This window comes from Balearica regulorum, chromosome 23 (genome assembly GCF_011004875.1).
Source record: "Balearica regulorum gibbericeps isolate bBalReg1 chromosome 23, bBalReg1.pri, whole genome shotgun sequence".
Taxonomy (NCBI): Eukaryota; Metazoa; Chordata; class Aves; order Gruiformes; family Gruidae; genus Balearica; species Balearica regulorum.
In genome coordinates this window covers 125,899-153,637 of record NC_046206.1, presented here as the reverse complement: position 1 = coordinate 153,637, position 27,739 = coordinate 125,899, and the positions used below count along the sequence as shown (strand labels likewise).

Genomic DNA, 27,739 nt, shown 5'->3' with positions numbered 1-27,739 from the left:
CTCCTCCCTGAGGAGATGGGCTTGTGTCTGAGAGATCCCTCAGCAGCAGTTCCTGAATCTACCCATCTCGGGAATGCCGAGCTGAGCTGGGGAGAGATGGTGTGGTTTGCTTTTGCCAGGAAGCTTTGTTGGCAGGAATCCGACGCTGCAGTTCTGCAGAGGGAAGAGCAACTTCCTTCTGATGCAGCTGGGATCCGTACTCTGGCTGGCTGGGTGATGGTCCTCTCCGCAGAGGACCTGGCTCGCTCACCTGCGGCAGGGTGCAGGGGCCAGGAAGGACAAAGCAGCCCTGGCAGGAGCACGCTCCATGCAGACTGTGTGTATCAGCTGCCCAGGCTTCCTTTGGCATTGTTTAAATAACAGACTGCGTTTGGTGATGGTAACACAGCAGATCCGTGAGTGTTTCCAGGGCCAAGCGTGTTTGGGTGAGGCTGGTGCTGCTGGAGCATGGAGGTGCGTGGAGTGGGGATTGGAGACAGCCAGCTCCTGCTCTTCCCTTCTGTGCAGGATCATTTGGGGAGTGAGATGCTGTGGAATAATGCTGGATCTTTGGCATCGGTGTCAGTGGTTTGAATCTGGCTGGGATCAGTGGTGGTCAACGTTCTTTTTAAAGTGAGGGAGATGAAGTTGTCCATTTTGTGGAAGGGTCCGGCCTCAGGAGCAGCACCAGGAACTGAAAGGACCTTAAAGCTTTGGGCTGATGTTTTTTCCAGCTTCCTTGCTGGTGCTTTACGATGAGAGGCTTTCAACTGCTCCAAAGATGGGGAATGGCAGGAAGAGGAAAGGAGGGAGAAGATAATTCAAAATTGGCAGAGTCCTGCTCTCCGCTCGGCCGTGGGTGTTGGTGTTCAGTGAGAAAAGCTGTGCGTGGGTGAAGGGGTGGGGGGGGGGGGCGTCTGTTTGCACGCTGTCGCGCTGGCAAGTGTGACATGGTGGGGCTTGAGAGGGTGGAGAGTGAGGGGGAGTGGGGAAGCGAGGGAGCGTGGGTTGTTGAGCAAACACAGCGAAGGTATAGGCAGAGAGATTTGCATCACGCTGCCGGTTTTGCCAAAATTGCACGCAGGACAGCTGGGTGTGGCATGAGCTGGTTAGGTCTCACTGCTGTTCCCTGCAGGCTTAGGGTCCCCTTTCCTGGTGCTTCACCTTAACTGGCTTTGGCCACAGGCATGGTGAACACCTGGCACAGACTTTTTCCTCCCACCCTTATAGATAGTCCAGGTGAAGAAACACGCGTGAAGGAAGGCTTAAGGCTGATATCTGCACTTGATTGCTGGTCATCCAATCCCTGACTGTGGCTTCAGTGGAGGACTGTAGCCTCTGGGGCTTCCAGGCTGTCACTTTTCATATGACAGAGTTCATGCACGTCCTTAAAAAAGCCCCAAACACCAGTTTTGAGTGACCCTCACCTGGCCCTGCTTTCAAACGCAAGAATACGCATCCAAGCGCACAACCTGGCTGCTGCTCGCTCCAGAGGGAGGAGCTGCACAACCCGAAATAGCTCCTGTCAGATCAGCTGGGCAGCTGGAGCAGAAGCAATCAGTACACTGATCCGGCGGCCGAGCTGTACCCTTCGTGCCGTGGGACAGCTCTGCAGATGCAGAGAGACTGCTCTCTCATTGCCACGGCAGTTTGGCTGCTGCCGCCCAGGCGAGCTGGCTGCAGCCAAAGTGCCGTGCAGTGGCCGCTGCTTATTTTGCAGAGCTGCACAGAATAGCAGAGGTTGGAGAGGGACCTCTGAGATCCAAACCCCTGTGCAGAGCAGGATCACCTCCAGCCAGGTGCTCAGTACCACATTCAGACGGGTTTCCAGCAGGGTGAGCATCTGCAGCAGCAGCGCTGATGCCAACAGGTCTGCAATGGGGGGGTAATAGTGGGCAGGTCAGTGGGTCCTGAGCACTGATTTCAGCTTTCTAGAAGGCCCTCCAAGCACGAGGGCAGTGTAAGAAAGAGCTTTCCCTGGCCTCGGCCACGCTGTCAGCAGTGCTCTGTGGGCAGCGCTGGTGAGAAGGGCGCTCTCATATGCACCCAGGGGATGTAGCATCCAAGGTGCCGTTCAAGTCAGGGACTCCTGCTCCTGGAAGAAATCCCAGCCTTGTGCTCCCAGAGCCGTCCTTCAGGCTTGTTTTCCCTGTGTTTGACACGGAGACAGCCCAAAGCCTTACACCGCTTGGACTTTCTCGCTGTGTGTTGTTTCAGTACCTTGACAGGAGGTTGTGAGCCGCTGCGGGGCCGGTCTCCCGTCCGATCCCCAGTGCCGCGGGACGCTTTGGCAGGATCCTCTGTGCCCGGGCTGAGGGCTGACGTCAGGCCCCATTCATCACCATTAGTGCCGAGATGAGCCTTGTCAGCATCCGCAGCGAGGAGGCGGCCGCCTACTCCGGACTGGCAGTCCCTGCAATTTGCTTCTTAAGGCTGCTTAATTGTTGTTCCTCTTCAGGAGCCCAGCTCAGCCCCCGTGTTTAACATCCTTTCCAGTGGCAGCATGAGCCTGTCTGCTAATGCAGGCAGATCCCACGGCTAATGCCAGGTATGGTGGTGGCAGCTCATGCTTTTATCTCAAGACACCAGCCCACCTGGGCTTCCTCTCGCCTAGCAAGAGTTTGGCCTTGTTTAAGCAGTGCTCTGTTAAAGAAGCGTCTGTCTCTACTCCCAAAATGCTCTGGGTCTTTTCCTAAGCCTATTTCACGCTGACATTTATAGCTGCAACTGTGCTGGAAGGATGAAAATCAAGCAGCGTTTGCCCCCTCTTCCCCCCATCCTTTGCCTCCTGTTTTCCCTTTCCCCAGAGCTCGGTTGCAGACAGAGCGCAGAAGCACAAAGCAAAATCCATTTCTTCCCCCACTGCATTGTTTAGCCCATAAAATGCCAACTCCTGCCCGTGCTCAGGTGAGGAGGGCTGGAGACCACTCGGATTTGCAGAGCTCCTGTGTAACTAAGATACACTGACTTCAGTGAATCACAAGAAGTTTTGTGAACGTCAGGAAGCAAAGTCAAAAGCATGAAATGGGTGATACTCAGGCAGATAATACATTGCATGCCATTCCCAGATCAAAGTTTATTGCTGCCAGAGATCAGCTCTCAACTTGCAGGACTTGTGAGCCTGCAGAGAGAGAGAGAGTGAGTCTTTGACAGAGCACAGCCCCAGCTAAAGGCACGAGGAGCCGGGTCTCTGCTGCAGGGAGCTCTGGCAGAGAAGGCAGACGTGCGTGTGCAGGCTGCGAGCTGCTGTAGCTCTGATGCTGCCAAAAGTCCTGAAAGGACAAAAGTTGACCAGACGGGGAATGAGCAGAAGGAAATCAACTCCAATGGAATGGTAGGACCCTCTGGAGATGAGAGAAGGGACCTGGGCACAAAACTTGTGTTCCCGGGGAAAGCCGCGCTGCTGCACTGGGTTTCTGCTCCGCAGGCAAAGGCAGGGGGATGCGTTCACGTTATATTTTGCGTAGGGAAGAGCAGCTTTCAAGATGTTGCTGCCTACGTGATCTGGAAGGTTCCCAAAGGACGATACTTGGGGGAATAACCAGAGTGCACAGAGTTCCCTGACGGCACCCACGTCCCACCCCTGAGAAGGTGGGGGCAGGCGAGGGATGGTGACTTAGCTGGGTAAACCTGGGGACTGCACTGCTCCTTTCAGCAGCGCCTTTGTATTGGCCCCTGGATGGGAGAGGAGATGTCCTTAGAGCTTTTGCACGAAGCGCCTTTGATGCGGCACGTTTACCATCTATTTAGTCTATGACTTTGCTGGTAGAATTGTATTCAGTTTGGAGAGCTGGGAGAAGAAATCTGGTGTTAGAATAAGCTCTATCTTCACAAGGGGCTTCGCTGGGAGAGCTCTTCCTAGGACAATAGTACCTGCAAACCCTTTTAAGTATAGACAAGAGAGGTATGTAAGTATAGACAAGGAAGCTTTAGGCTTTTCTGGTGGATAAAATTCCTCACATGCCATGTTCCACAGATGAACTGATCCCATCTTAGTAATCTGCCGATGTTTACATAGAGCTCAACTGCTCACACACCACATTGCGATCATTGGTGCCTTTTAAAAGCCTCATGGGTAAATGTCTGGCTAGGCAGAAATTCTCCCTAGCTCATAATTCATTGCAGCCTGAACCTCCTAGGAATCCGTAGTAGCTGCTTGGAAACAATTGCAAAAGTCTGGCACGGGGCTTGTCCAATAAAGCAGTCCTGCATGGACTGTGAAATAACACCTTCCCCGTGACCCCCCTTACTGGGCAGGCTTGCAGATCACCTTGCCTTTCTTTTCCCTTTCCTTCTTCCTGCCGGCTCCAGCACCGTTGCTCTTCCCTCTTGCAACTCCAACCTTTCACTGGCCCTTCCTCCCGTAGGTGGGGGAGTCAGATGGAGCCGGAGCGGCGGAAAGACACCTCCCCCCCGCCCCCCGGCAGAGCTCTGCCAGGAGGTGGTTAGTCCTCTTTCTCTTAAGGAAAATTATGCAAGAGCAGCAGGGTCAGAGAGCATGGTAAGAGTGATGCACTCGCAAATTTGCCTTGTGCGACGCATTTACAACTAGCGCATGGATCGAGGGAGATAAGCTGCGTGTTTTACGGGGTCTTGGGGCCTGATGATGCCTTGGCTTCTGCACAGACCTTATGAAACTCAGGGACAACAAGTGCAAATAGCTTTTCTACACTCCCCCCCTTCTCTTTTTTCCACTTGCCTAATCATCATCCTGCAAAGCAGGCAAACAAATGTATAAGGGAATGGAGAAGGTTTCATTTTTACAGAAAGCAATTACAGACATTAAAAGAGCTATAGTAATAAAAATAATATTTAAAATTCAAATCCCTTATCTGTATTACAAGGGTATTAACACTGAAAGAAATTCTTTTTATTTTTTTTCCCCTAATCTCATTTGCTTTGCAAGTCAATCTGGAAATTTTTATGCCAATCCTCTGAATTTTTTGGAGACCGATCTGCAATTTTGGAAGTCCGGGGTTGGCAGGCTTGTTAACTTCATGACTCGGGGTACGGGGGTAGTGATGCTGCATTGTCATGCTTGGCTACTTATGGCACTTGCAAGTAAGTAAGGGGACAGCTGTGCGCAACGGGGGCTTTGGAAGGGGGAGGTTGTATCTTCCTTGGATTAGTACAATATTGATTGTCTTGATGGCTCCTGTTTTGCTGGGTCTTAAAGCAGACAATTAATAAAATGGCCGTTAGGCTGTGAGCACTTGGGGCAGGGGCTAGTACAGCTGCTGGCACAGGAGGCTCCTCACTGGGAGCTTTGTGCTTTTCCACCTTGTAAGTATAGAGATAAAAACACACAGACGAAGAAAAGAAAAACGCGGAGCAATGGCCTGGAGCACAAAGTGGGTTGAAGCTTGGAGTGTGTTTGAGTGGGACTTATGTGAAACCCAGCCAGGGAAGAGGAGTGCAGGAGCACAGTCTGGACTCACGGACGTCACCGGCAAAACTCCTGCGGTTTCCACAGACCCGGGGTTTTGCCCTGCAGCAAATGTGCCTGTTCCAGAAAATGGGACTTGCATCCTCCAGGAGCAGGTGTCTCGCATGGCCCCAGACATGGCTCTGCCGCTTTCCCTGCCCTGTGCCTTTCCCGGGCTCAGGGTCCTGATCTTCTCTGCTCTCCTTTCTCTCCAGAAAGCTGATTTGGCCGTGGCTGGGCTGACGATTACGGCGGAGCGGGAGAAGGTGATTGATTTCTCTAAGCCGTTCATGACTTTGGGAATTAGCATTCTCTACCGAGTTCATATGGTAAGAGACTTAGTTTATAACCGTTTATGTCCCTCCATTATTTGCATGCAAACCTGCCTAGTTATAGAAGAAAAATGAATAACTCATAAAAATATTTTGGTTTCTTATTTAAACGCAAATGTGCTCGACCTTTATTTTCTTCTTTTCACTGTTTTTCTGCTTTCTGTCAGCTTGATGAATCCAATTGCTGTTGTTCAACACCCCACCCCACCCCCTCCCGCAGGCCTGCTGGCTCCCCTTCCCCATCCTCCCTGGGCAGAGGAATGCTTCTCTGGCACGGTGGGGGGCCATGATCCAGAGCCCTGCCAGATCAGTGCTACCAGGGGAAGTGTGGGCAGGTGTCAGCTTGTCTGGTTCTGCTTCAGGCACAGCAAAAGCCATAGGACGGCTTTTTGTGGCTTTGAGCCTGCTGCGGCGGGGTGTGCTAAGGGCAGGCGCCGCTGGACGGGTGCAGCCCAGCGGCGTGGCTGGGTGGCTCCTCTGCCGCAGCAAACCTGGCTTGGAGTCGCCATCCGTTTGCATTTACGGTGGAGGGAGATTGCCAGGGAGGCTGAGCTAGGACACCGATGGGTGCACCTAGTTGGCGTAGGGGCCCAAATGCCCTAACGTCAGCCGTGTTCCCAGCCTCTGTGGTGTGCGGCCTTGCTGCTTTCTCAGGTCCGAGAATAAGATCAGGCCAGGAAGATATCTGGGATCGCTTTCTTTGCTGTGACCTCCTCTAAGTGCTCTACATGCACATCGGTCCTGTGCTTTCTTAATCACAGGCAGGAAAAGGGCAATATGGCACTCCTGGAGTGGCCCAGGGCACTGCCCCAGGGCGGCAGGCTGAACTCTGCCGTGGGCAATGGGCTCCTTGCCCCACGTGGGCTCTGTTTCTCTGCTCTCAGCCCTTCTCATTTGCTTCCTCTCGGTTGTTCACCGTAGAGATCAGCAGGCGCTGCAGCCCGAGGAAGGTTCCTCGCTCCTAGGGTGCTCCCTGCCTTGCACAGCTGCTCTCAGACCCTCTTGTTTCTGCGTTGGCCGAGGGAGGAGCGAGAAGGGAGGCACGCTGTTGTTTAGCAACTAGGCCTGGTTCTCGCTCTGTTGCATTCAATAATCTTTTGCAACTCCTGCGGCAGCAGCAGCGTCGTTAGCCGCTGCCGCCCGAAAGGCAGGTCAGGCATTACGTGGTGGCTCTGTAGCAACACACGCGCTCGTGGCTCGGGGCAGAGCAGCAGTGAATCCGCCCAGGGGATTCACGTGTGCAAGCAAGTAGATGGCCTTGTGTCGTGTCTTTGCTTAGACAACACTTGTCTTAAATACTTACAGATTCTCTTGCATTCCCATTTTCTGTTGTTCTAGCTTTTTCCTGAAGCTCAGGAGAGGACAGATTTTCCCCAGCTACGCCCATATGGGCCAGGCAAAGCCCCCACTTTCCTGGTGTCACAGGAGCCGAGCTCTGGCATCCAGGTCCTTCGCAACAGGATGTTGTATTATTCCCAATCTGCGTTTTGGAAACGTGCTCTGTACAGTGCCGAGTGTGATGCGAATTACAGTATTGTTTTCCCGTCAGCTCAACAATAGCAGCCAAAAGGACAAAACGATTAAAGCTGCCTCTCCCAGCCCCCCCCCTCCGTTCGCACGGCTGTTAAGGATGCAGCGTTTGGTACGAACATAAACAAACGTGTGCATACATCTCTCTGTGCTGAGCGGCTCCTGCCGAGAACAAACAAGTAATTAAAATCTGGTTAAAATTCCGTTTCCTCTGGTATGTGCAGAATTTAGGATCAATGAGTTAACTGATCAAAAAGGGTCAGGCTGTTCGAGCTCCTGGAAATCAAATGTAACTGTCCCTTCCCCGCTACGCTTGCTTTTTCACACCACCAGCTGCCCATGGATCCGGGAGGTGTTTCTGCCAGCATCTCTTGGCTGGGATTATAATTGAGTTTCTTGCTTTCTCACATACATTTTTAAAGTTTGGCGATTGAGTACCCTGCGTGCTCTGCCTCCGATTTGCACCATAACCTTCAGCGAGTCCCTTAATGAGGCATCATTCCCTGAACAGTATGTCACTCCCTCCAGAGGAAACACAGGAATATTGGTGCAGGGTTTGCATGTGATCTGCTCTATAAGTGCAAGGCGTTTGCTGCTGCCTCTGTGCAATCTCAATACAAATGTGTCTGACACATCTACTTAGAGTGTAAGTTCTTCAGGGCAGGGACCATCTGCTGCTCGTGCTGGTACCAGAGAACGCAACGCGGCCATGTTCCAGCCTGCCCTTCAGGCGTTTACCAAACTGAACGGGATTAATAATTACAGCCTTAAAAAGCGTTTGGCAAATAGTACCCTGCCATTGGTTAGGACTCTGTCTTCAGCTGCCCGACAAAGGACCCAGTTAGGACTTTGCGTCGGGGAGCTGCCCAGTGACCCAGGCAGGCTTGCAAGGGAGATGCAGGGCATCTCCCAGGCCGGGTCACCCTGCGGCGAGCCCTGCTTTGCTGCATTGAGGCTGTGAGCAACGATGGCAGGGGCCGCCTGGGCTCATGCCCCTCGCCAGGAGCAGGGAGGGCTCCCCAGCAGGGAAGCTTGGAGCCCCCTCTTCCCCCTCCAGAACTTGGCCCCTCTTTGTCCAGACCTTTCCTGCTTAGCTTGAGGAGAGTGTCTGAGAGCTGTGTGGAAATTAACTAATTAAACTGGTAAATATTTGTTTAACAAGGAAAGGCAAGATAGCTAATCGCCCTGGTTTTCCTTTAAGGGTGTGGTTTGCAGAGCAGCGGAAGGCAGCCCCGCAGCCCCATCTGCTTCTGTCCCCTCCGTGCCATCCCTTCCCAACCCCAACAGACATCTCTGCGACGTCACAAATTGTAGCTGACATATGTTAATCGTGGCACAGATCAGACATAGCCTAATAAATAACCACAAATAAAAGTCTTGCTGAGGAGTTGCCTCCATGTCCTGGTCCGCCTGATGTGATGACATTTTATTTTAATTTCCATGTAACTCCAGTGGCAAATGATTTCTCTCCCCTTTCTCCTCCCCACCCCGCCAACCCAGCCACCGCAGTGCGTGTGTCTCTTATCACGCATAACGAAATATGGCAGCTTTAAATGGGGCTGTCATTTTTCTCAATTTCACTTGTGATACAATCAAGTGTGGATTTCTGACACGGGGACTCTAATAGGCTTTCTGACTTGCAGGCTGCTAAAAGAAAAGGCTAGCTTTGTTTTATTACGTTCCCATTCTGACCGTCTGGTGGGACCTCTGGAAGGCAGGAGATAGATGACGAGTCCTGAGCAGTCACTCCACTTGGCAGTGGGCTGAAATCAAGTGCCCAGTGCCATTTCTGCACAGAGGCACGTTGAAAGTCAGGTTTATTTGTAGCATACACATGGTTTTGCTCACTTACCTGCCTCTATGACAGGGAATGAGGGAGTAGCTAGCATGTGATTCTGGCTTATCAGCCCTGGAAGTCCTTACTGTGCTCTACCTTAAGATGAGAAAATGTAGATTGGTGAGTTTGCTGGAATAGCTGAGTTTAGGCCAATTGAACTGAGGCTTAAAGTGTTTCTACTTGATTGCTGCAGACGACTCATAAAATGGGAAGGGCCGCACGAATAGCTCCTTCTTTACAGCCAGAGGAGGCTCAAGAGCCGAGGCAGAGGCGCTGAGCACCCTGCTGACAACCCACGCTGCTCTGCCAGCAAGCCTCACGCTTCACTGAAGCAGGGATGGGAGCAACCGCTGGCCCCAGGGGTGCCCGGGACTGTGGTACGCGTTGGCCTGTCGGTTGGGGCCCAGCTGGTCACCCCAAATTAAGCTCAGGATTCACAGCAGCCCGTGCTTGGGTTTTGCTTATCTGTTCTGGAGAAAGGACCTTGGAGAGAGAGGGATCTGCATCTGGATCAGACGCAGCCATCCCAGAATATGCACGCTTTGTTTTGGTGAGACCAAACGCGCTGAAGTTGTACCTAGCACGCATCAAGGTTTCTGCCTGTCCGGGCTGGGTTCTCTTGCCTTAGAGAGACAGAAGGGAGTTCTCTTGCCTGCCTTTTTAGGGACAGACGTCTGTGAGAAATGACGCAGGAAGGGCTGACGCTTTCTGCGAGAGGGAGCGGGCCAGCACCGGGGTCCCTTCCGGCCGCACGTGTGTGTGTGTGCGTGTGTGTGTGCGCGTGTGTGCAGGGCAGGCAAGGAGTCGCGAGGCACGGAGCTGAATGCAGACGGATCCAGGACCGTGCCGTATAGCTCCGCTCCCCCTTCTCCTGGATGTCCCGCACGTTCTGGCTGAAAATGAAAACTTCCACGAACAACTGAGGAGGGTAAATGAATCTCTCCTGCTTCCATCTGAGGATTTGCAGGAGGCCTTCATCAATTATTGGACATTTTGAACATTTCTATTCCAGGAAAAATAGCTCTTCCAATTAACAAAGCTGTATTGGGACTGACTAAAAATATCTGACAGACTCCAGATATTGTCATTCCCATCTTCAAAACAGACAGATAAGAGAGAGTTTGTGCCCTCCGTGGGAACAGAATATCTTTATTCTTATCCAGAACTGTGAATGAAAAGAATATGTAGCAGCAGCCTGAAAATGACTGTAGCTGAGAAGAACCAGAACTACTACAACAGTAAAGTCTCAGGAGAGCATCATTGCCAAGCCTGAGACTTAAAGCTTCCAACACAATTTCCTTAATGAGTGTAATTTATTGACAAACTGCCCCAGAAACATAGAGAAGACATCAAGGCCTTAATTACAGAAAGGAACTTTGTTACCGGAGCATCTCACAAGAGAGCCCCAGCCAAGGCACTGCCAGTGCCTTGGAGTTTCCTGCCAGCGCCGGGACGCCAGGGAGGGATAAGCTGCCCGGAACAATCTTCTGCCCGAGAAGCTCCAGTTTGCTCGGCCAAGGGCTGATGGTGCCCTTCCCACCTTGCAGGTTCCCACTGCCTCACTTGGTTCTCGAGTGCGTAAGCACCTGTGGAAGAAGAGAGGCAGCTGGGCCAGTTTAGCTCTAGATGAAGAAGGGAACCAGGGTCCCATGGGGCAGCCGGGAAAGCCATGCAGTTGCTACAGAGAAGAGCTTTGACATTGCCAACAAGAAGCCAAAGGTAGACATCGAGAAGTCCATGATCCTCTGGCCGGGATCAGTGAGAAGCGCAGAGGGGGAGCGCACCTCGGAGCCTGTGCACTCGTGAGATGGGCTCACCTCTCTGAACTAGTGAGAGGAGCTCCAGCAAGGTGAGCAAAGGATCTTAGTGCAAATGTCTTGGGGTGTATTGTCCAGCAGCGTCTCCGGCTCTGAAGGCCCTGGTTTGGGCCCAGATGCCGGCCGTAGCAGTCGTTTGTGTCTCTCTGGGTTTCTGGGAAAAATATAAGGAAAAGCAGAACATAGCGGCAATTGACCAGAAAAAGGGAAAGAAGTGAAGCAGCACGGAGCATCCTTCACCGTTTGTACCTCACCTGCGTATACCAAGGGCAGTAAGAGAACCCGGTACGGAAGAGAGACCTTGTCTTAAAGAGAGACTCTGGAATTATACCCAGGAGAACCTGAACTGTTTCTTGGGGAGTGATCTTAAAGTAACCTGACAATGGATGCAAGATGGTCTGAACCGCTGATTCTTAACTCATCTCTTTGTTAAAAGCCTTAACAAGCCAGATTCTCTAAAAATGCTAATGTAGACCCCAAGCTCAAACTCATCTTGTCCTTAAGGATACAGGGATAGGATGTTATGGTGTGTGGTTCTTTACTTCATGCAGGGCAGAGTTTGTTGTAGAAGGTTTCTGAGATGTTACAGTCCCAGCTGGTGACTGGAGCTGAGAATATCACAGTATCTTAGTTATTTTTTACTAGAGGAAGATTTTTGTGCAACGACTATTGCCTTTTCTAGCAACAGCTTAGTCTTCAGAAGAACTAGCAAGACCTTGTGAAATTCAGGTTTTGCATGAGATTAGGAATACTTCAGTAGTAAACCAGTGGGTTTTTTAATGGAAATGGAATTTAAATTGCTGCTCTGAGTCTGGGGAAAGGAAAAAAAAAAAAGCAGCTATGTTTCCTGGGGACTTTTGTGAAAACAGAAAATTATTCACCGCCTCTGGATTAAGCACAGCTCTAAAATATCAGGACCCTGGTCTTTGATGGCTCTGGGTTTGCTATGGCAATTGAGGTTAGGTGTTATTTATTACCAGCTGTTATTAGTTTATGTGGTGTCACAGATGGGCAGGGTAAAGCAGCGGAGTAGGGAAAAATGAGGCCTCTGTGTATCAAAGATGATCCCCGGCAGCAGCTTTTGTGTAGAGCGAACAAACTACAGTGGAGCTGCAAGTGCTGGGACACGGCTGCTGGAGCGAGCTGCATTGAGCAAACCGTGATAAACGTTTTCCGCACACAAGAGAGCAAGGTGCCAGTGAGAAATACACTGACAGCCTGGCCGAGGTGTGATAAAAGCCTGTTTCTGCTCTGACCCTACAGTAGAAGCCTTTGCTGCGGGAGCTCTGACTCGTGGGCAGCTCCCTGGTTACAGGTGCTTGGGGAAACTGTAGAGCTCGAGGTTTTGTGATGCCAGGATTGACTTTGTGGTTCGGGGCGGAAGATACAGGATCCTGTGAGCAAAGGGCTTGCATTCCCATGGGGTTAGTGCAAGCCGTCAGCCCTGCGTTTGGACTTCATCCTTTTGCTGGGAGTCTTTCAGAAGAGACAGTAAGGAAAGAAGATGCCTGAAGTAGATGAGCATTACCCGAATGCTTGGAGTGTTCGGGGTGGGAGAGGTGTGTCGGGGTGCACAGTGCTGAAACGAAGCGCTTTCTGCTCCACGTGGATACTAAAAATTGCACAGAGAGCAAAAGAGCACTTCCTCAGTCCTGCACTCTATTTTCACCTCTTCTCCCCGTCCCCCCCGGTGGCATTGAGCGTGCTCGGAGGTAAATTAGCGGCTGCTTTTTCCACCCTGGAGGAAGCTGTGCTGCAGAGGAGCTGCATGTGTAGAGCTGGTGGTGGTGGGAGAAGTACGCTTGCCAAAATGGGAGGTGTTCAGCTTTTGAGAAACTTCTCCTAGAAATTAATCCTCCCTTTGCACAAATTTTGCTAAATTTGACAAGATTTCCGTGGTGCTAGCGTCCTTGTGAAAATTAAAGGTACTTTGGGAGATCAACTGGTTTGTGTTTTTTTTCTAGCAGTAAGGCCTTACTTTTCAAGGAAAGGTGGTTTGCTGAGAAAAAACAGGAAATTCTGACGCATCCTGGAGATAAAAATATCGTGTTCCCTGAGATAAAAGTAATAATTTTGTTGAATTTTGTAGAGAAGAAATGTTTCAAGGCTGAAGAAAGAAAACCAGAAATATTGCAAGCATCTTTTTTTTTTTTTTCTTTTTTCCTTTTCTGCACAAAAATATTTTTTCCCCACTCTGCTTTGTGCAGAGGATCCCACCCACCTCTGTGCTCAGGCGTGCTCTCCCACGGGAGCCCCATCCTGCCCAGCCTGCTCTGGTGGGCAAGGGCTCCAGATGGGGACTCCCCCTCCCTCGGGGGCCCTGCGGGCACATCCTACCATGGGGAGGGCAGAGTGCTGCAACTGTCTTGATTTTTCTATCAATTGATTTCTTTCTTTGCCTGGAGGAGCAAAAGTGGTTTAGGTGAGGCGAGGAACAGTCTTGGGAGATGAACCCCAGCGGGGAGACGCTGCAGGACTTGGTCATTTGTTGCATCTGATGTCACCTGTTTTCCCTGCGAGGCTTTTCGCAAAGCCCCGTTTATTTCCCTTCTGTTGCTCCCATCCGTTGTCAGCATCGGGGCAGGTGCGTTTCTTGCTGTTGTGCCGAATGGGCTACTTAATTTATAGAAATACGAGCAGCTCCAACTCCTTTTTTGTTTCCCTCCCAGGGCCGCAAACCTGGCTACTTCTCGTTCCTGGATCCCTTTTCCCCTGGCGTCTGGCTCTTCATGCTGCTCGCCTACCTGGCTGTCAGCTGCGTCCTCTTCTTGGTTGCTCGGTAATGTGACTGGCAGTGCCTTTTCCGTCCTCGCGGTGCCATCTAGCGTCACGCTCCCGGACCCGTGGGGGGATGCGTGGGGAGCGGCTGGGCAGGGGACACGGGGACATCCCCCAGGACACCAGTGCGGGGAGGGGACAGTAAGGGGGACAGAAGCGTCCCGACGCCCTGCCCTCCGCCAGCTGAGAACTGGGGCTTTGCTGCTGAGTGACCGTGCAGAGGCGTCACCAATGCATATGGCAGCCCGGGGATGGCCGTTGGCATGGCTGTGACAGGGCAGGCAGGAGCAGCATGCTGCGATTCGGGAGCGTGCTTGGCCACGGCGGTGGGTGCTGTTGCCGAGAGCTGCGTGGGAAGGGTGGGAGAAGGTTTGGGAGTAGGGCTGGTGCTGCGAATGGCGCTTGCTCCTTGCAGATGTTTGATCTGCAACAGATAAACCAACCACTTGTCTTGAACGGGTTGCTGGCATATACCAGCAAATGCATTCAGAGATATTGATGCAAATTCTGGTAGTGGCATTTAGTTCCTCTGGCCCTGTAAAACCCCATGTGCACAGAAAAAGAAAGTTCATTAATATCTCTCAACAGCCTCTTGGTTGATGTGCAGAGCCCTGCTTGACAGCTTTCGGTTCCATTTCCCTATGACTAATTTAAATCAGCCTCAAAATATGTCACTGAGTGGTTGTCTGCAGCGTGTCTCCCGTTGAGGAACAGGGTCCGTGCTCCATTGCTGTTTACCCTGACCTCCTCACAAACCCCGTATGGTTGGTGCCACAGACGGGCCTTTTCAGACATAGTTGAGCTGTGTCCTGGCAATGTGTACCCAAGACGTGCTCAGGGCTTGAAGGCTGTTTCGGGACACAGTTAATACCCAATTCTCATTACAAAAATTGGAACTGTGCTGTCACTCGGTCCCTTAGCATGGCTAAAGTTGTCATTCTGACAGGGCTTTAATGGTTTCTTCAAACGCTGTTGCAGCCTCACAAACGTAGTTCTGAAGAAACCATTGAATAATGCAGCCTGACGCTCTCTGCAGACTGGGATTTGGTGCCCCTTTAGCCCCCTCCTCATGTTTCAAACATGATCCTCCAAAAAGGTGCCTTTACGCGGCTTCCCGCTGGAGATGAAGGTTTGGACGCTGCTCTCTGCCTTGCTCAGCAATAAGGAGATTTTTGACCCTGTGAATTGCAGAAGACTCTCCCAGAGCAGCGTTTTTTATTGCTAGTGCTTGATCCAACCGTAGAAAGTCTTCAAGAAATAACCTCCGCTTCACTGGCATTACAGTGAGGTAGGAGATGCAGAAATGAAAATACACACCTCATTTTGGTTAAGCGCCGCATGAGCTGGCAGAGCCCTGCAGCTGTATTGGCAGTATCCCCAAAATGACCCTCCCAGGCGCTGGCTTTGTTAACCATTAGCAGTATAATGAACTGCGGCATAGGAATTAGAAGACTTTCTTAGCAACCAGGGAACTGAGAATTGGAAACACCAAGAAAAAGAGTGCTAGGCTATAGTCGCTTTAATGACAGGCTGTCAGGTATTTCAGATTCCCACCTCTGTCCTGCCCCTGGGAGCACTGAAAGTACGTGATGCTTTGAAACGCCAGCACTTGGCTTCAAACTAGACCTGGGACCTAGACCTTGCTGGGGCAATCAAACCTTCTCAGAGCAACCATTTGCACATATACGGTTATTTTTCTTGATGGTGTCATGCAGTCAGGTCTCATACACTTTGCTTTTGAACTTCCCATTGATGCTTATTCTCCAGCAGGGAACATGGACAGAGATGATTGATTTCAGTTTCACATCAAGTCCGTGCACATCTGGAATTGTTGTTGTAGTTGTCTGCGGTACAAATTTGCACACAGGGCTCCGGCCCCACCCCCTGCAGCCCATCCCCAGGTTTTCAGCAGAGCCTCTCAAAACTTCTGCAAATCTTTACAGAAAGCCTCTGGCTTCTGAGTCACAGAGCAAGCATTTCACATAGCTCTGAGCCCTGGGCATCAATTGACAGCAAAGAGTTTCCTCCTTAGAAAAATCTGCCTCCAGGAAAGTTAGGACTTCACAGCTTCTTTTTCCTTTGGTTTTTGTTTGTTTGGCTTTTTTTCCTCTCTGAAGTGCCCCGTTTTCCCAATGAATTACCTGAGCTACCTGTTTCTTGTTGTTCCAGACTGACACCATACGAGTGGTACAGCCCCCACCCCTGTTCGCAAGGCAGATGCAATCTTCTCGTGAATCAGTACTCTCTCGGCAACAGCTTGTGGTTTCCAGTCGGGGGATTCATGCAGCAGGGCTCCACCATCGCCCCCCAAGCTTTATCCACGCGCTGTGTCAGTGGAGTCTGGTAAGGAGGTCGCCCCTCCTCTTAAGGAAGGCTTCTCTGGGGGTCTTTTCTGGGCAGAAGGAGATGGAGAGGCAGGCGGTGGGGATGGAGATCGGATTCGGTCCATGGGAAATGTTGGGTCGCTGTCTTCACTTCCGCTTTCCCTAGGTGGGCATTCACCTTGATCATCATCTCCTCCTACACGGCCAATCTGGCAGCCTTCCTCACCGTGCAGCGGATGGACGTCCCCATCGAATCCGTAGATGACCTGGCTGACCAGACAGCCATCGAGTACGGCACCATTCACGGCGGCTCCAGCATGACCTTCTTTCAAGTAAACCCCATTCTTTTGCTAACTGGGGCAGGAGGTGCAGAAGGCACCCTTTAATCAGATTTGGATGTCACCCCAGCCTGTCATGCCAGATTCATTCCAGTTTCTGGCACGAAAGGGACCTTTGGAGAGACCCCTGGCTGCTTGGTTGCACAGGACTGGGTTAGATCCACAGTGGGCGATGATGGGATGAATGGTGGGGGACAGGGAAGGCAGGATTTTGTAACACAGCAGCTGGCGTGCTCTTGGGGTGCTGGAGGACTAGGGTCAGGACATCTGTGCTGGACCCTGGAGGAGCAGACTTTCCTGCTTGGACTTAGAAAGCAAGTTAGCCCTTGGAGTGTCACCACGTGGGTGGGAAAATGGTACACAACCCTGCATCGCAGTGATGATGTAACATGGTCTTCAGCAGATGAGCATTTGCAGTCAAATTTCTGTGGGCCTGTGTGCGGTTTTGATGTGATCTTGGCTTTTACGTGACAGTGCCTCAGGTTGGGTAAGCAAAGAAATGTTTGCAAACCCCAGGTAGGCTAGCATATGTGAAAGTGCTGGAGTCTGTGCATGGTCGGTGGCACTGAAAACAAGTCAGTCGAGTGTATGCAAACTTCTGCGTGCCATTTAGCCCAATTTAATTTCTGTCTTCCCTGCTCTATTCAGAAGGGAAATAAATGAGTGAGTCTTTTCTGCAGTGCTCTGAATACACAAAGAACTGCTTGAGGATGATTTATTTATCACTTGTTGAAATTCCAAGGGGAGAGAAAGCTTTTCTCACTTTTTTCCCTCCTCTGAGTCTGAACTCGAGATCTCTCGAGTGAGCCTGAGCTTTTCAGCCCAACTTTACACCCTTCAGGGGTTTGGCAAAAAGCTACTTTTAAGCAATACATTACATCTAAAATGAGCTGAACAGAGCCCCAGTGACTAAGGTGGTTGAATACGAGGCGCTCACTTAGTTCTTTTCAGGAAGGCTTTGAAGTTTAAAAACCTGACTGTGGCTCCGCGCTGCCTGGCGGGTGCTGGAGTCGCTGGCATCAGAGAAGAAATTAGCAAGAGATGTTCTTGTACCATTTGCAACGCTTTAAACTATGTTGGGATCCATTTGCCTCCGGTGTGACGGTGGTGGGTCAAACGCAGTGACAGATTAAGTAGGCATGGTTGGGGCTGTCGTCACTACCCCTCAGCTCCCAGCTGCACGAGGCACGCGTCCACTGCTGAGGCCCCTTGCCTTGTAACCTGTCCTGGCAGCGGTTTCCCCTGACACTAACGCACTGGATTAATGTTTAAAAGTGTGGTGAATTGGGAGCAAACACACACCTTGTCTGTCTGTCCCTTGCCCGAGCGACTGCAGCCAGAGGACAGAGGTGGACAGACGAAGACAGTAACTAGGTCAGCAGCGGATTCCCTGAGGCTCGCCAGCATTGCTCACCAGCCATAGAAAACAAGCTCTTGAAAGTGCGATGGCAGGGGGTGCCTGGCAGCATGTCGCATGCCTGCTGCGGTGGCCAGGAGGGGAGGTGGTGTAAGGAATTCCATGTGCTGCAGAAGTGCAAGGGTGAGGGGAAAGGGGCAAATTCAGAAACTCCCGATGTAGAACAGAGTGTGTTTATCTTCAGTCTCTGTACAAGCAGGTTTCACTCTTTGCTTGGCATAGGCAAGAGAGATTAACCATAGTCCACTTTTCTCTTAATCAGACCGAGGTGGGTTCAAACACCAGCAAAGTCTGAGGGTTTGGGGCTGGATGAACTTTAGTTTACTGCAGTCAATGAAAAGACTCCAGTTCTCTTGAGCAGGTACTTTGATTTGGCTTATGGGATGGTGAACCAAAATATGGATTCAGGGAGCAGCAAACTCCAAAGAGCTTTGGCTCTGCCCCAGCCCTCGGTGCTCTTCTCAAGGTGATGGTGTCTGGCTCTGACGCTGGTGAACTGTTAAGCACAAGGTTACAGTCACAGACGATAGGGCGTGAGCTGTACAGGCAGCATTCGGTGGTTAAAATCAGCCACGCGCGAGCTCTTTCTTCTGGCTTTTTTTTGGTGTGTTTTTGAAATACTGTTATGGAAGCTTTGTATTTTTTTAAAATTGAATTCATGCAAAGAGCTTTGCTGGAACCTATTGGAATTAGGTATGCATTTCATGCCCAGCTTTGCCAACAAAGTCTCAAATCCACCAAGATATTTGGGCCTCTAAATCCCATTGGAATAAATGGAGGTTAGGCATCTCAATGCTTTTTGAATCTGGCACCAAATCTGCTTTGACTCCTTTTCCCATTGTGGCCTTTTCATAGTGGCATGTAATTTGGGGTTTACATTACAGCGAGATGCTCCCACCTTAGCTGCGCTTGCCTCCGTTTTCCTGCAGAACTCCCGCTACCAGACGTACCAGCGGATGTGGAACTACATGTACTCCAAGCAGCCGAGCGTCTTTGTGAAGAGCACGGAGGAAGGGATTGCGCGCGTGCTGAACTCCAATTACGCCTTCCTGCTGGAGTCCACCATGAACGAGTATTATCGTCAGCGCAATTGCAACCTCACGCAGGTCGGGGGCCTTCTGGACACCAAGGGCTACGGGATTGGCATGCCCGTCGGTAGGCAGTGAAGAAAAATTCTAGTCCTTCTCAGCTGTCGGCAGAGGACCGGAGCATTTGAAAGGCTGAACCGGCTCTAAAGCCGACGTCACGTTTCACGGCTCTGCCCAGGGTCATTTTTTTTTTTCTCTCAGGAGGAATACCAAATACATTGCAATTCCCCAAGGTGCACGCTCAGAGCTAGATGTACGAGATTCATTCTGCTCTGGTCCAGAGCCACGTGACACGCGACTGCGGCTCTTTAAATAATTCATGTGAAAGATGTTTCAAAATTGCTGCTTATTTTCTGCATATATGCTCTTTGCTGTTTCCCTTTTGAACCAGTGTTTTTGAATCGTTTTGTGCTCCTTGCTTTATCTCAGAAGTGCTGTAAAAGTAATGCTGTTGCAACTCTTACAAGTTTTAGCACAAGTTTCTTCACAGATGGTGGTTCTCAAAACTCCGGGACAGAGAATTGGGCAATTCAGTGACCGACTCAGCTAGTAATCAGGTTTAACAAATGCAGGGCTTTTGTCTTTCAAACACGAGAGCTAGCAAGAGAACATCATCTCCCTGGGCAGCACAGAAAAAGGATGTAGTAGTTGTTATTCCAAGCGATCGACTGATCTTTTGGCCAGTCTCACAGGCTCAGGAAGCCTTGTTCCTGACCTTTAGGCACCTGCACTTAGCAATACAAAGTTAAGGTGAATTACATAAGAACCATCACACAAACAGTCACAATAGTTTAGCTAACATGCACAAGCTTGTAAAGTCACAGTAACCTGATCGTGAGTACAAATCCTTACTTTCAGGTCTAAATTTGTTCTGACATTGTCTTGTTAAACAGTGAAACCGTAGCAGATAAGAAGAGCAGAAAGCTGCTCGCTTGGACAATAGTGCAGAGTTTCCAGGAGAACTGCGGTCTTTCCCACGGCCCTTCTTCGGGATCTCTGGTAGCAGACAGCATCGAGGCTGGAGTAGAGCTCGGTACTGAGCGCAGAAGCGAGCCCCCTCTACCATGAACGTTTGGGCTTGCCTGTAGGTTGAACTTGCTGCTGTTGCAGCGCACCAGTTTGAGGGAAGGAGTGTTAGAGCAAGGTTGAAGTTGGAGGCAGAATGACAGGAGAGGGACATCAGTGGTCTGGAGGGGCAGCGGTGCGATACCAAAGTGCCTGTTCAGACCCTGCCCCTGAAGGCAAAGCTCCCCCTTGTAATGGACCACCCCCTCTGCGTGGGTCTCGGTGGACAGGCGAAATTACCATCTGCAAATGACATTAACCAGTTGGCAGTCCCAGCAGGGAGGCTGCAGGTTTCGAGGGCTTACATGGACTGAAGTCCCTTCCAAACCGTTCAGAGACGAGCTTTTGTAGTTGGGCACACTGGCAGGGCATCGTGGCGGGGATGAGTGGGGAGGAAGGCTGGCCGAGGCGGTACCTTACCACGTACCTCTTGGTGTTGCAGGCTCTGTGTTTCGTGACGAGTTTGACCTGGCCATTCTCCAGCTGCAAGAGAACAACCGCCTGGAAATCCTGAAGCGGAAGTGGTGGGAAGGAGGCAAGTGCCCCAAAGAGGAGGACCACAGAGCCAAAGGTAAGCCACGCCGCTCTCCGGTAGCACGCTGAAGGCAGTAGCGGCATCCTTGCCAGCAGTGCAAGGATGAACATCCATCTGCATGTGAGCGCTGCCAGGTTTTCTGCCTAAGAATTACTTTTTCCCCTTCTTCTGACCTGAGATTCCTTCCTTCACGATTCAAGGAGAAAGCCAAACAGCTCTGCTGTGCCTCATGCTGTGTGTTTTTGCCTGGGGCAGAGATAGCGGGAACAACCAAATGACAAATATTGGAGGCATATGGAGGGTAAATTAGCTTCTAATGAGTGTCTGCAGCATTACATAGGAAAATGGATGGCTAACGGGATCAGACCAAAATCCTGGGTTCCTTCATGGGAGATGGATCTCCACCACAGGCCTGCTGGTTAATGGCTGCAAGTGAAAGCGCCTTTTTAAACAGCCAGGGGAAGGGACACAAGGACTTTGTTAGTACATCTGTAAGCTGAGGATCAAATTCTTTTGGGTAACGCTATGCAAATTGCTATAAAAGCTGCCACGTTAGGCTGATGTCCCAGTGTGAGAGCAGTTGCCAGCTTAACGCAGTTGCTGCGTTTTTTAGTTTTGGCAGTCACCCTTTCCTCAGCAAGTGTTTTTTGGGAGGCCAGCAAGTCCCCCAGTTGAAAGGACAATCTTCTGACCTCTCTGAGCACGGAGGCGGAGAACCGAGCCGGGTCCATGATTGCTCTTTTGTTTTCTTGACGTTGCAGCAGGTGTAGGGGTGTGTGTCTGTGCCGTTCGTGAGCAAGGCTGGATGAGACCCCGCGGGGACTGCGAGCCAGTGCTCCCTGTGGGGCAGTGCTGCGCTGCGGGCAGCCCGGGCTGTCGGTCTCGAGACAGAAGGTATTGGCTCAGTGTAAGACATGAGACCTCAGGGCAAGGCAATAAGGTATTAAAGAAGTTACTTTTGAAAGCAAGCAGGCACATGGGAGTCTTTTCCTCCATGGGGTGTGCTAAAAGCAACTCCGAAGTGGAATTTAGTCTGTGGGCTGTTTTGAGATGGCTTGGGAAGGGGACAACTGGGAAGCAGGTTCCTGGGCTGTTTCTGGCACAACCCAGCACGCTGTGTGACCCTGGACAAGTTTTTCTGCTGTTTTGCACCCTCGCTCATGGTTCAGTTTCTCAGTTTGGGAAATGAGGAAGGCCGTAGCCTGCCGGTGTGTGTATATGGAGGAAGGAAATGCCTCTCGGTGAGCTTGGGAATGGGTGTCTGAGGTGGCACCCAGGTGGAATGACAGAAGGATGTAGAGAGACTGGTACTGGCCCTAAATTCAAATTTGAGAGCTGCTGGGAGGAGAGGATGGTCTTTACCTTGGGTGTAAACTGTGATTATGGGCTGTGTTTTCTGCCCTGCAATTGCTGTCGTGGTGGAAACGTTTCTCTGCGAAAGGCTGATTTACAGAGTCACTAGATTGCTCTGGAGGCAATGCCAAAAGAATGACGGAGGAGGAGGGAGAAACATGCCCTCCTAAGTTTTAGAACAAAACAGGTCAGCGATTTACAAGGATTTTGGTGAGATTTTATGTCTAAAAGCCACGCAGAGATTAAGTCAATAAATCATTGATTCTTACACTTTGATTTAATGTTACAGAGGGGAAAGGAAGATTTTTATAGATGTTCTTGTTGAGTAATGGCCTCATAGAGTCACCTCAGTGCAAAGCACTGCATGCTTTTTAGTAATCAATCCAATCAGGACCCAGTCCACTTGAGACCCCAAACCGACAAACGCAGGAGTGAAGAGCCATTTCTCGGACAGCGTGTGCTGAGGCCGGCACTGCTCCCCAGCTCCTCTCACGGTCCTGTTCTGCAGGGCCAGGCAGAGGCACAGGCTGTGGTTTTGGGGATAGGGTTTGCGGTGGGAAGCGAGGTGATGGCCTCGGCACACGGAAAGCTCAGGCCAGGTTTCTGAGGGGTGGGTTTTCCTTCCAGCTGGTGAGGTTTCTGGAATGTACGCTGTGTAGGACAGGGCTGCGCGTGGGATTCAGTCCTTCCCCTAAGTGAAGCTGTCTGCATGTGCAGCGTTTGGCCTGGGGTGGCTGAATGGCTCCTACCATCAGCAGAGATGGTAGTCGTCCCGTTGTAAGCGAGTTGTCCAAGGGAGGTGAGAGAGTCACCCCATGGAAGGGGCTGTTTCCCCCTCATGGGCCAGAGGGTGCTGGGCAGAGAGCACCCAACCCATACCCAGGTACCCCTGGGTGGCAGGGACCCCATTCGGTCCCCGTATAGCGTCAGACAGTGTTGGGTCGTGGTCTTGTTCGGAGCTACTTCTTGCTGCTGCAATACGACCAGCATCATTTTTTGCCGGCACTTTGTAATGCAATCAAAGGAGCTTTTCTTGGTGCCGGCTTCCTTTAAAGCCCTTTCTTGTCATCTTCATCTCTGCTTCTTTAACAGCATTGCTCATCTGCCTTTGTGAAGTTCAAAGCAACTAGAGCTGGGTGAATAATTTGCAGGGATTAATGTGCCTGATTGATCTCTCATTTTTTCCCCTGTTTTCAGTTTGTCCACAAAAATTGCTTTGTACTTCCCTCCAATGTACTTGCTGTTTATCTGCAAAATCATCACTTCTGAGAACGCGTCTTCGATCGTGCGGTTATTGCAAGTCATTCAGTTTGCCATCTGAGTCATGCGGTTAGCTATTAATAGGACAGTGCTGGCTATGTGGTTTTGGTCCCTGGCTGGGTATATGTAATGCCACCTAAACAGGAAAGAGTTGGGATTTCTCTACAGCGATGCTTGCAATTTATGTTGTGCTTGCCTCTCCACAGCATTGTCTCTTCTGCTTTATTTTAGGGCTGGGAATGGAGAATATCGGTGGAATCTTCGTGGTTCTCATCTGTGGCTTAATCGTAGCAATTTTTATGGCAATGCTGGAATTTTTGTGGAGCCTTCGGCACTCTGAACAGTTGGAGGTAGGACCTGAAAGTGTCCTGAGGGGTTAGTGTGTGTTTATCTGCGGGGTACTCAGCACTGCAGTGCTCTAGAGCAAGTAACGCACCCAGGCTGAGATGAGCATTCCTAGTAATGAGACCTCAAACGCATGAGAAGACTAGGCACATTGGGCAGGGTCTAAAATACACGGCGCTTCCAATGCACTCCTACTAAGATCAAGGCCGTAGGGGTGCTCCAAGGGCTTTTGAGGGGATCGAAGATCCGTGTACAATGTCCAGGTACCTTTCCTGGAGACGGGATCATCTCAGGGTTTCTGCCTGCCCTAGGTTTGGGTCTTGTGTTGATTTGGGGATACAAGATACGGCTCTCTGACAAGAGGTGGAACCTGTTGTGCTAAATCAAGCGTGAATAGCCAAGCATTGGTTTTGAAATCCAGTGGCCAGATTAACGACCGAGCCCGTGACACTTTGGCATCAGAATCCAGAGCAGATGCAGCGCTGCCGGGCTCGCAGCTTACTTAGGTGAGCAGTATGTCTCGGGTCTGCCTTCCAGGTGTCGGTGTGCCAAGAAATGGTGACGGAGCTGCGCAACATCATTCTCTGCAAGGACAGTTTCCACCCTCGTCGGAGGCGAGGGGGAATGATACGGACTCGCCCCGTTATCCCAGAGGAACGCCGAGCCCGCAGCACAACCACGCTCAGCAACGGGAAGCTGTGCAGTGGGGGCGAGCCAGATCCCCTGGCACAAAGACTGGCACAAGAAGCCGCCCTGGTCGCCCGAGGGTGCACGCACATCCGGGTGTGCCCCGAGTGCCGCAGGTTTCAGGGTCTCCGGGCACGGCCGTCTGCGGGCTCGCCCGCGCAGAGTGAAGAGAGCTTGGAGTGGGAGAAGACCACCAACAGCAGCGAGCCCGAGTAACGCCCGGGCGGGGGGCGTTGGGGTGGGCCAAGAGGGTCCTGTTCCATTTTACAGAACATGGACTTGTACAATGTCAACTCGTTTTTAAATTAAAAGCAGTTACCCAGCTTCTCCAGGGCAAGGCGGACCTTTGGGCTGACACGCAGGCCTGGCCAGAGGGACGGCTTCGGTTTCGGCGTCCGAGAGGACACGCGTCTCGCTGAAGCCTGACGCAGCAGGAGCGAGCTCCTCCGGCTGGCCTTGTCTCCAGCAGTTCTCTCTGTGCCACCCTGCGGCTCCGAGGCGGGAAGGAGGGACGTGGTGGATAACGGGTGTAGCAGATACTGCCCTCCCCGGGGGCAAGAGCGATTCTTAGAACTTCTCCACCCCAGGCTAGGAGAAAGGATGCAGGCGCCGTCTCCTCATCACATAGACTTACCAGGGGATGTTCTCAAAGGTGGGGGGGGGAGGGTCTTTTTATTTGACACGGATAAGGGATGGGAAGGGAGGAGTCATTATTTTGTTTGGGGTTATTTTGAGTACGTCAGGACCTAGTCTCCAAGGCACCGGGTTTTCAGGTGCTGAACTTTTCTTCCGTGTGGCAGATGGACTGAGGGAGGGAGGGATGGGACAAGCTCCCTGGGAGAAGCAGCATTTGCTCAAAGTCCGTTTGAGAAGTTGTTAAAATGCATATATATAAAAATATATATATATACATACATATATATATATTACAATGCCAAAAACCAACCAACGAACACAGTGAACTCAGAGAGGCCTTGAAACGCCTGGAATTTCAGGGGTTCTGTGTCTTTTGTTTAGTTCTGGGGTTATCTTTTGCCTTTTTTTTTTTTCTTTCTGTTTTTGGGTTGCGGGTGGGGCAGCCTTTTGAGGAAGGTGAGGTGGGAGCAGGCGAGAGCAGGGGCTGCTGGGGAAGGCTGCCCTTCCCCACCAGTGGAGGGAGGTGTATCTGCTGCCCACTGTCGCTCCCCAAAGCGTCCATGGCCCGTGCTCTGCAAGCTCCCGAACAAGCGACTCTGAGCTCTGCCCCAGGCTCGCGAGCTCCCCTTGTCCATGACCCGTGGAGCGCCCTCAGCTTCAAGGGTGACTTACAGCCCACGTCTAGCAGCGACGATGCCGCACAGCATTTGAGAAAACCATTAGCCCGGGATCTGATGTAAGGAAAATATTTACTTCCCTAGCAACAGCAGCAGCTCACCCTCTGCTTGGTACAGACGTGGGTTTTACACTGATGAGTTTAATTTTCTGATTGAAAAACAAATTCTATGCAATTTCTGATTGTAAAAGGAAAGAGATGACAATGGAGAGGGGCAGGGGAGATAAAGCCTTGAGTGAAGGTACATCCTGTTCTTGAATTGTTTTCTTTTCTTTTTGTCTTGAATGTACTGAAATAAAAGATGTCCTTGTATAATCATGCTTTTTTTTCCCCCCCTCTTTCCTTCCCTGTCCACACTCATAAAAGTCATCAGACAGTTCAAGGCCCATCTGCTCAGGGAGAAACCCAGCAGCTCCCCAGCTGAAAGGGAAGAGGTACTTTGGCTGTTGCAGGTCTCCGCTGCCTGAGCGTGTCCACACCCGTGGTGTTGCTGTTATCTGTAGCTGAGTGGAAACGGGAAAAAAAAAGAAAAGGCCAAAAAAAAGCCCAAACTCACCAAAACCCAAGATACGTGCTGGTAAGGGGGCAAAGAACCCATAACCAACTGCAGCGTGGTCTGTCCAGGGTGCTCAGGTTTCCGTGTGATGAAGACCCCGGCAGCTACAGCCTTCCCAGACCTGCTGGGCTGAGGGTTAGGTACAGCGGGTCGAATCCGTCACGTTGGCACAGGCAGGAGCCTATCTCTAGCAGGTATTTCTGAGGAGAACGTGCAGGGAACGGGATCCAGTGCTGCGGTGATGGGCACGTTAGGGTTGTTCTGTCGTTTCAGGCAGCGTGTGAAAAGAAGTGTCGGCTGCACAGCCGTGGTAAAATGTGCGTACTCGGAGAGTGCTCGTGCAACAAGGAGAGGATTTAGAGCTTGTTATGTAGGATGTCATAGGAGGTGTTCATTAAGGTACTTTTTCGCCTTCGTATCGGTAAGTCTGGCGTTGATACCCTCTCACTGACTAAGCCGAACGGTGAAGGTGCGAGCATGAGATGAGGTAAGGCTTCACCGGAGCCTGGGAATCCGGTGCTGTGGGACCAGAGGGGCAGATCCTCAGCTGAGGTAAGTCAGGAAAACCTCCATCCCTGCACTCTGCAAGGAGCCAGGCTTGGGCTTTCAAAGTACTGACAGCAATGCCAGAGACATCTGAGCATGCCCGTGTTGTGTTTAAAGGCCGACACGTTTTTACGAGCAGCAGAATATATTCATCAAAAAGAAGCTGCTTTTTAAAATTTATTTACAGATTAGCAGAAGAAAAGGCTCCATGAATCATTTATCAGACCCGATGTTTTTTCACCCCTTCGCTGCAGTGAATAAAGAGGGATCTTGACAGAGCCAGACATTATTCCTCTGCTGCTCCAAAGATCTTGCAGTCATCTGCTGAGACAGGGGATGTCAGGAAAAAAATGATGAGAAACCACCTGGCTTTCTCTCTGTCTTTGCTTTTTATCACTCCTCCTAGCTTGCTCCACCTGTATGGTTATTTTATATCTGGGTCTGTATTTTAAGGGGATTTTTTTTTTCATGGACCTCAGAAGAGGAGTGGTTGGATAAAAGCTGCTGTCATTTGGATGCCTTTTCTAGCGTCGCTGTAGGTTCTGTATTTTCTGCTCACTGGTAAATACCTACAGGTATTACACTGGCGGGACCCCACAGCAGGCAGCGTTATGCGCATGTCTGGGTGTGTACTCATATGCGTTTGTGTGCCCTGGTAGGTTTACACCCCACGCGTTCTCTCTCTCTCTCTCTGCCCAGTTTTTGCTCTCATCTTTGAAACTATTGTGGCGGCTCTTTTGCACAGCCGGTTCCCATGCTAATGCAGTTCAAGATCCGGAGCGGTTTGCCGTCCAAGAGGCGCTTTCCCAGTATTGCTGTCTCCTGATAAAACTTGAGTAATTCTAGTAAGATATCTCTGCAAATTCCACTGGGAGCCAAAGATTAGATCAATTAAAATGTAATACTTTGCTTTATCCCCTCTAGCTGTTTTGTTTGATCCTCCTGCTGCCCCCCTCTGTGCGGGGAGCCCAGCAGTGGGGCCGAGGGCTCGCATCTCTCCCTGCGATGACAGCCAATTCTCCAGCCCCGGCTGGGTCGACAGCAGTCTGGCAGGTTCCTAACTAAAAGGCCTGGGATCTCTCCTCATGTGCTAAAACCCATGTTTGTGTTGTTATTCCAGGCAGTTCCATTTTCACCTAATGATAAAAAGCTATTTTCTCTCCAGAGGTTGTATGGGTGAAGGTATTAACAAGGCTTGGACTAGCCTGGGGGCGT

General features: G+C 51.0%; 1 protein-coding gene across 4 annotated transcripts in view; it reads left to right on the top strand.

Annotated features, from left to right (window-relative positions):
• The window catches only part of GRIK4 (glutamate ionotropic receptor kainate type subunit 4), a 205,275-nt gene extending 180,501 nt beyond the window's left edge, over positions 1-24,774 (top strand). For 3 of the 4 annotated variants that reach the window (XM_075774522.1, XM_075774523.1, XM_075774525.1), the window contains 8 exons: positions 5,620-5,733; positions 13,590-13,699; positions 15,868-16,041; positions 16,189-16,354; positions 18,707-18,932; positions 20,373-20,501; positions 23,310-23,428; positions 23,961-24,774. In XM_075774522.1, coding sequence (XP_075630637.1) covers positions 5,620-5,733; positions 13,590-13,699; positions 15,868-16,041; positions 16,189-16,354; positions 18,707-18,932; positions 20,373-20,501; positions 23,310-23,428; positions 23,961-24,326 — 1,404 coding nt within the window. In that variant the 3' untranslated portion in view covers positions 24,327-24,774. Of the gene's footprint in view, positions 1-5,619; positions 5,734-13,589; positions 13,700-15,867; positions 16,042-16,188; positions 16,355-18,706; positions 18,933-20,372; positions 20,502-23,309; positions 23,429-23,960 lie in introns of those variants that run through there. The other variant, XR_012838751.1, reaches the window with a different exon arrangement.
• The last annotated feature ends 2,965 nt before the right edge of the window (positions 24,775-27,739 follow it).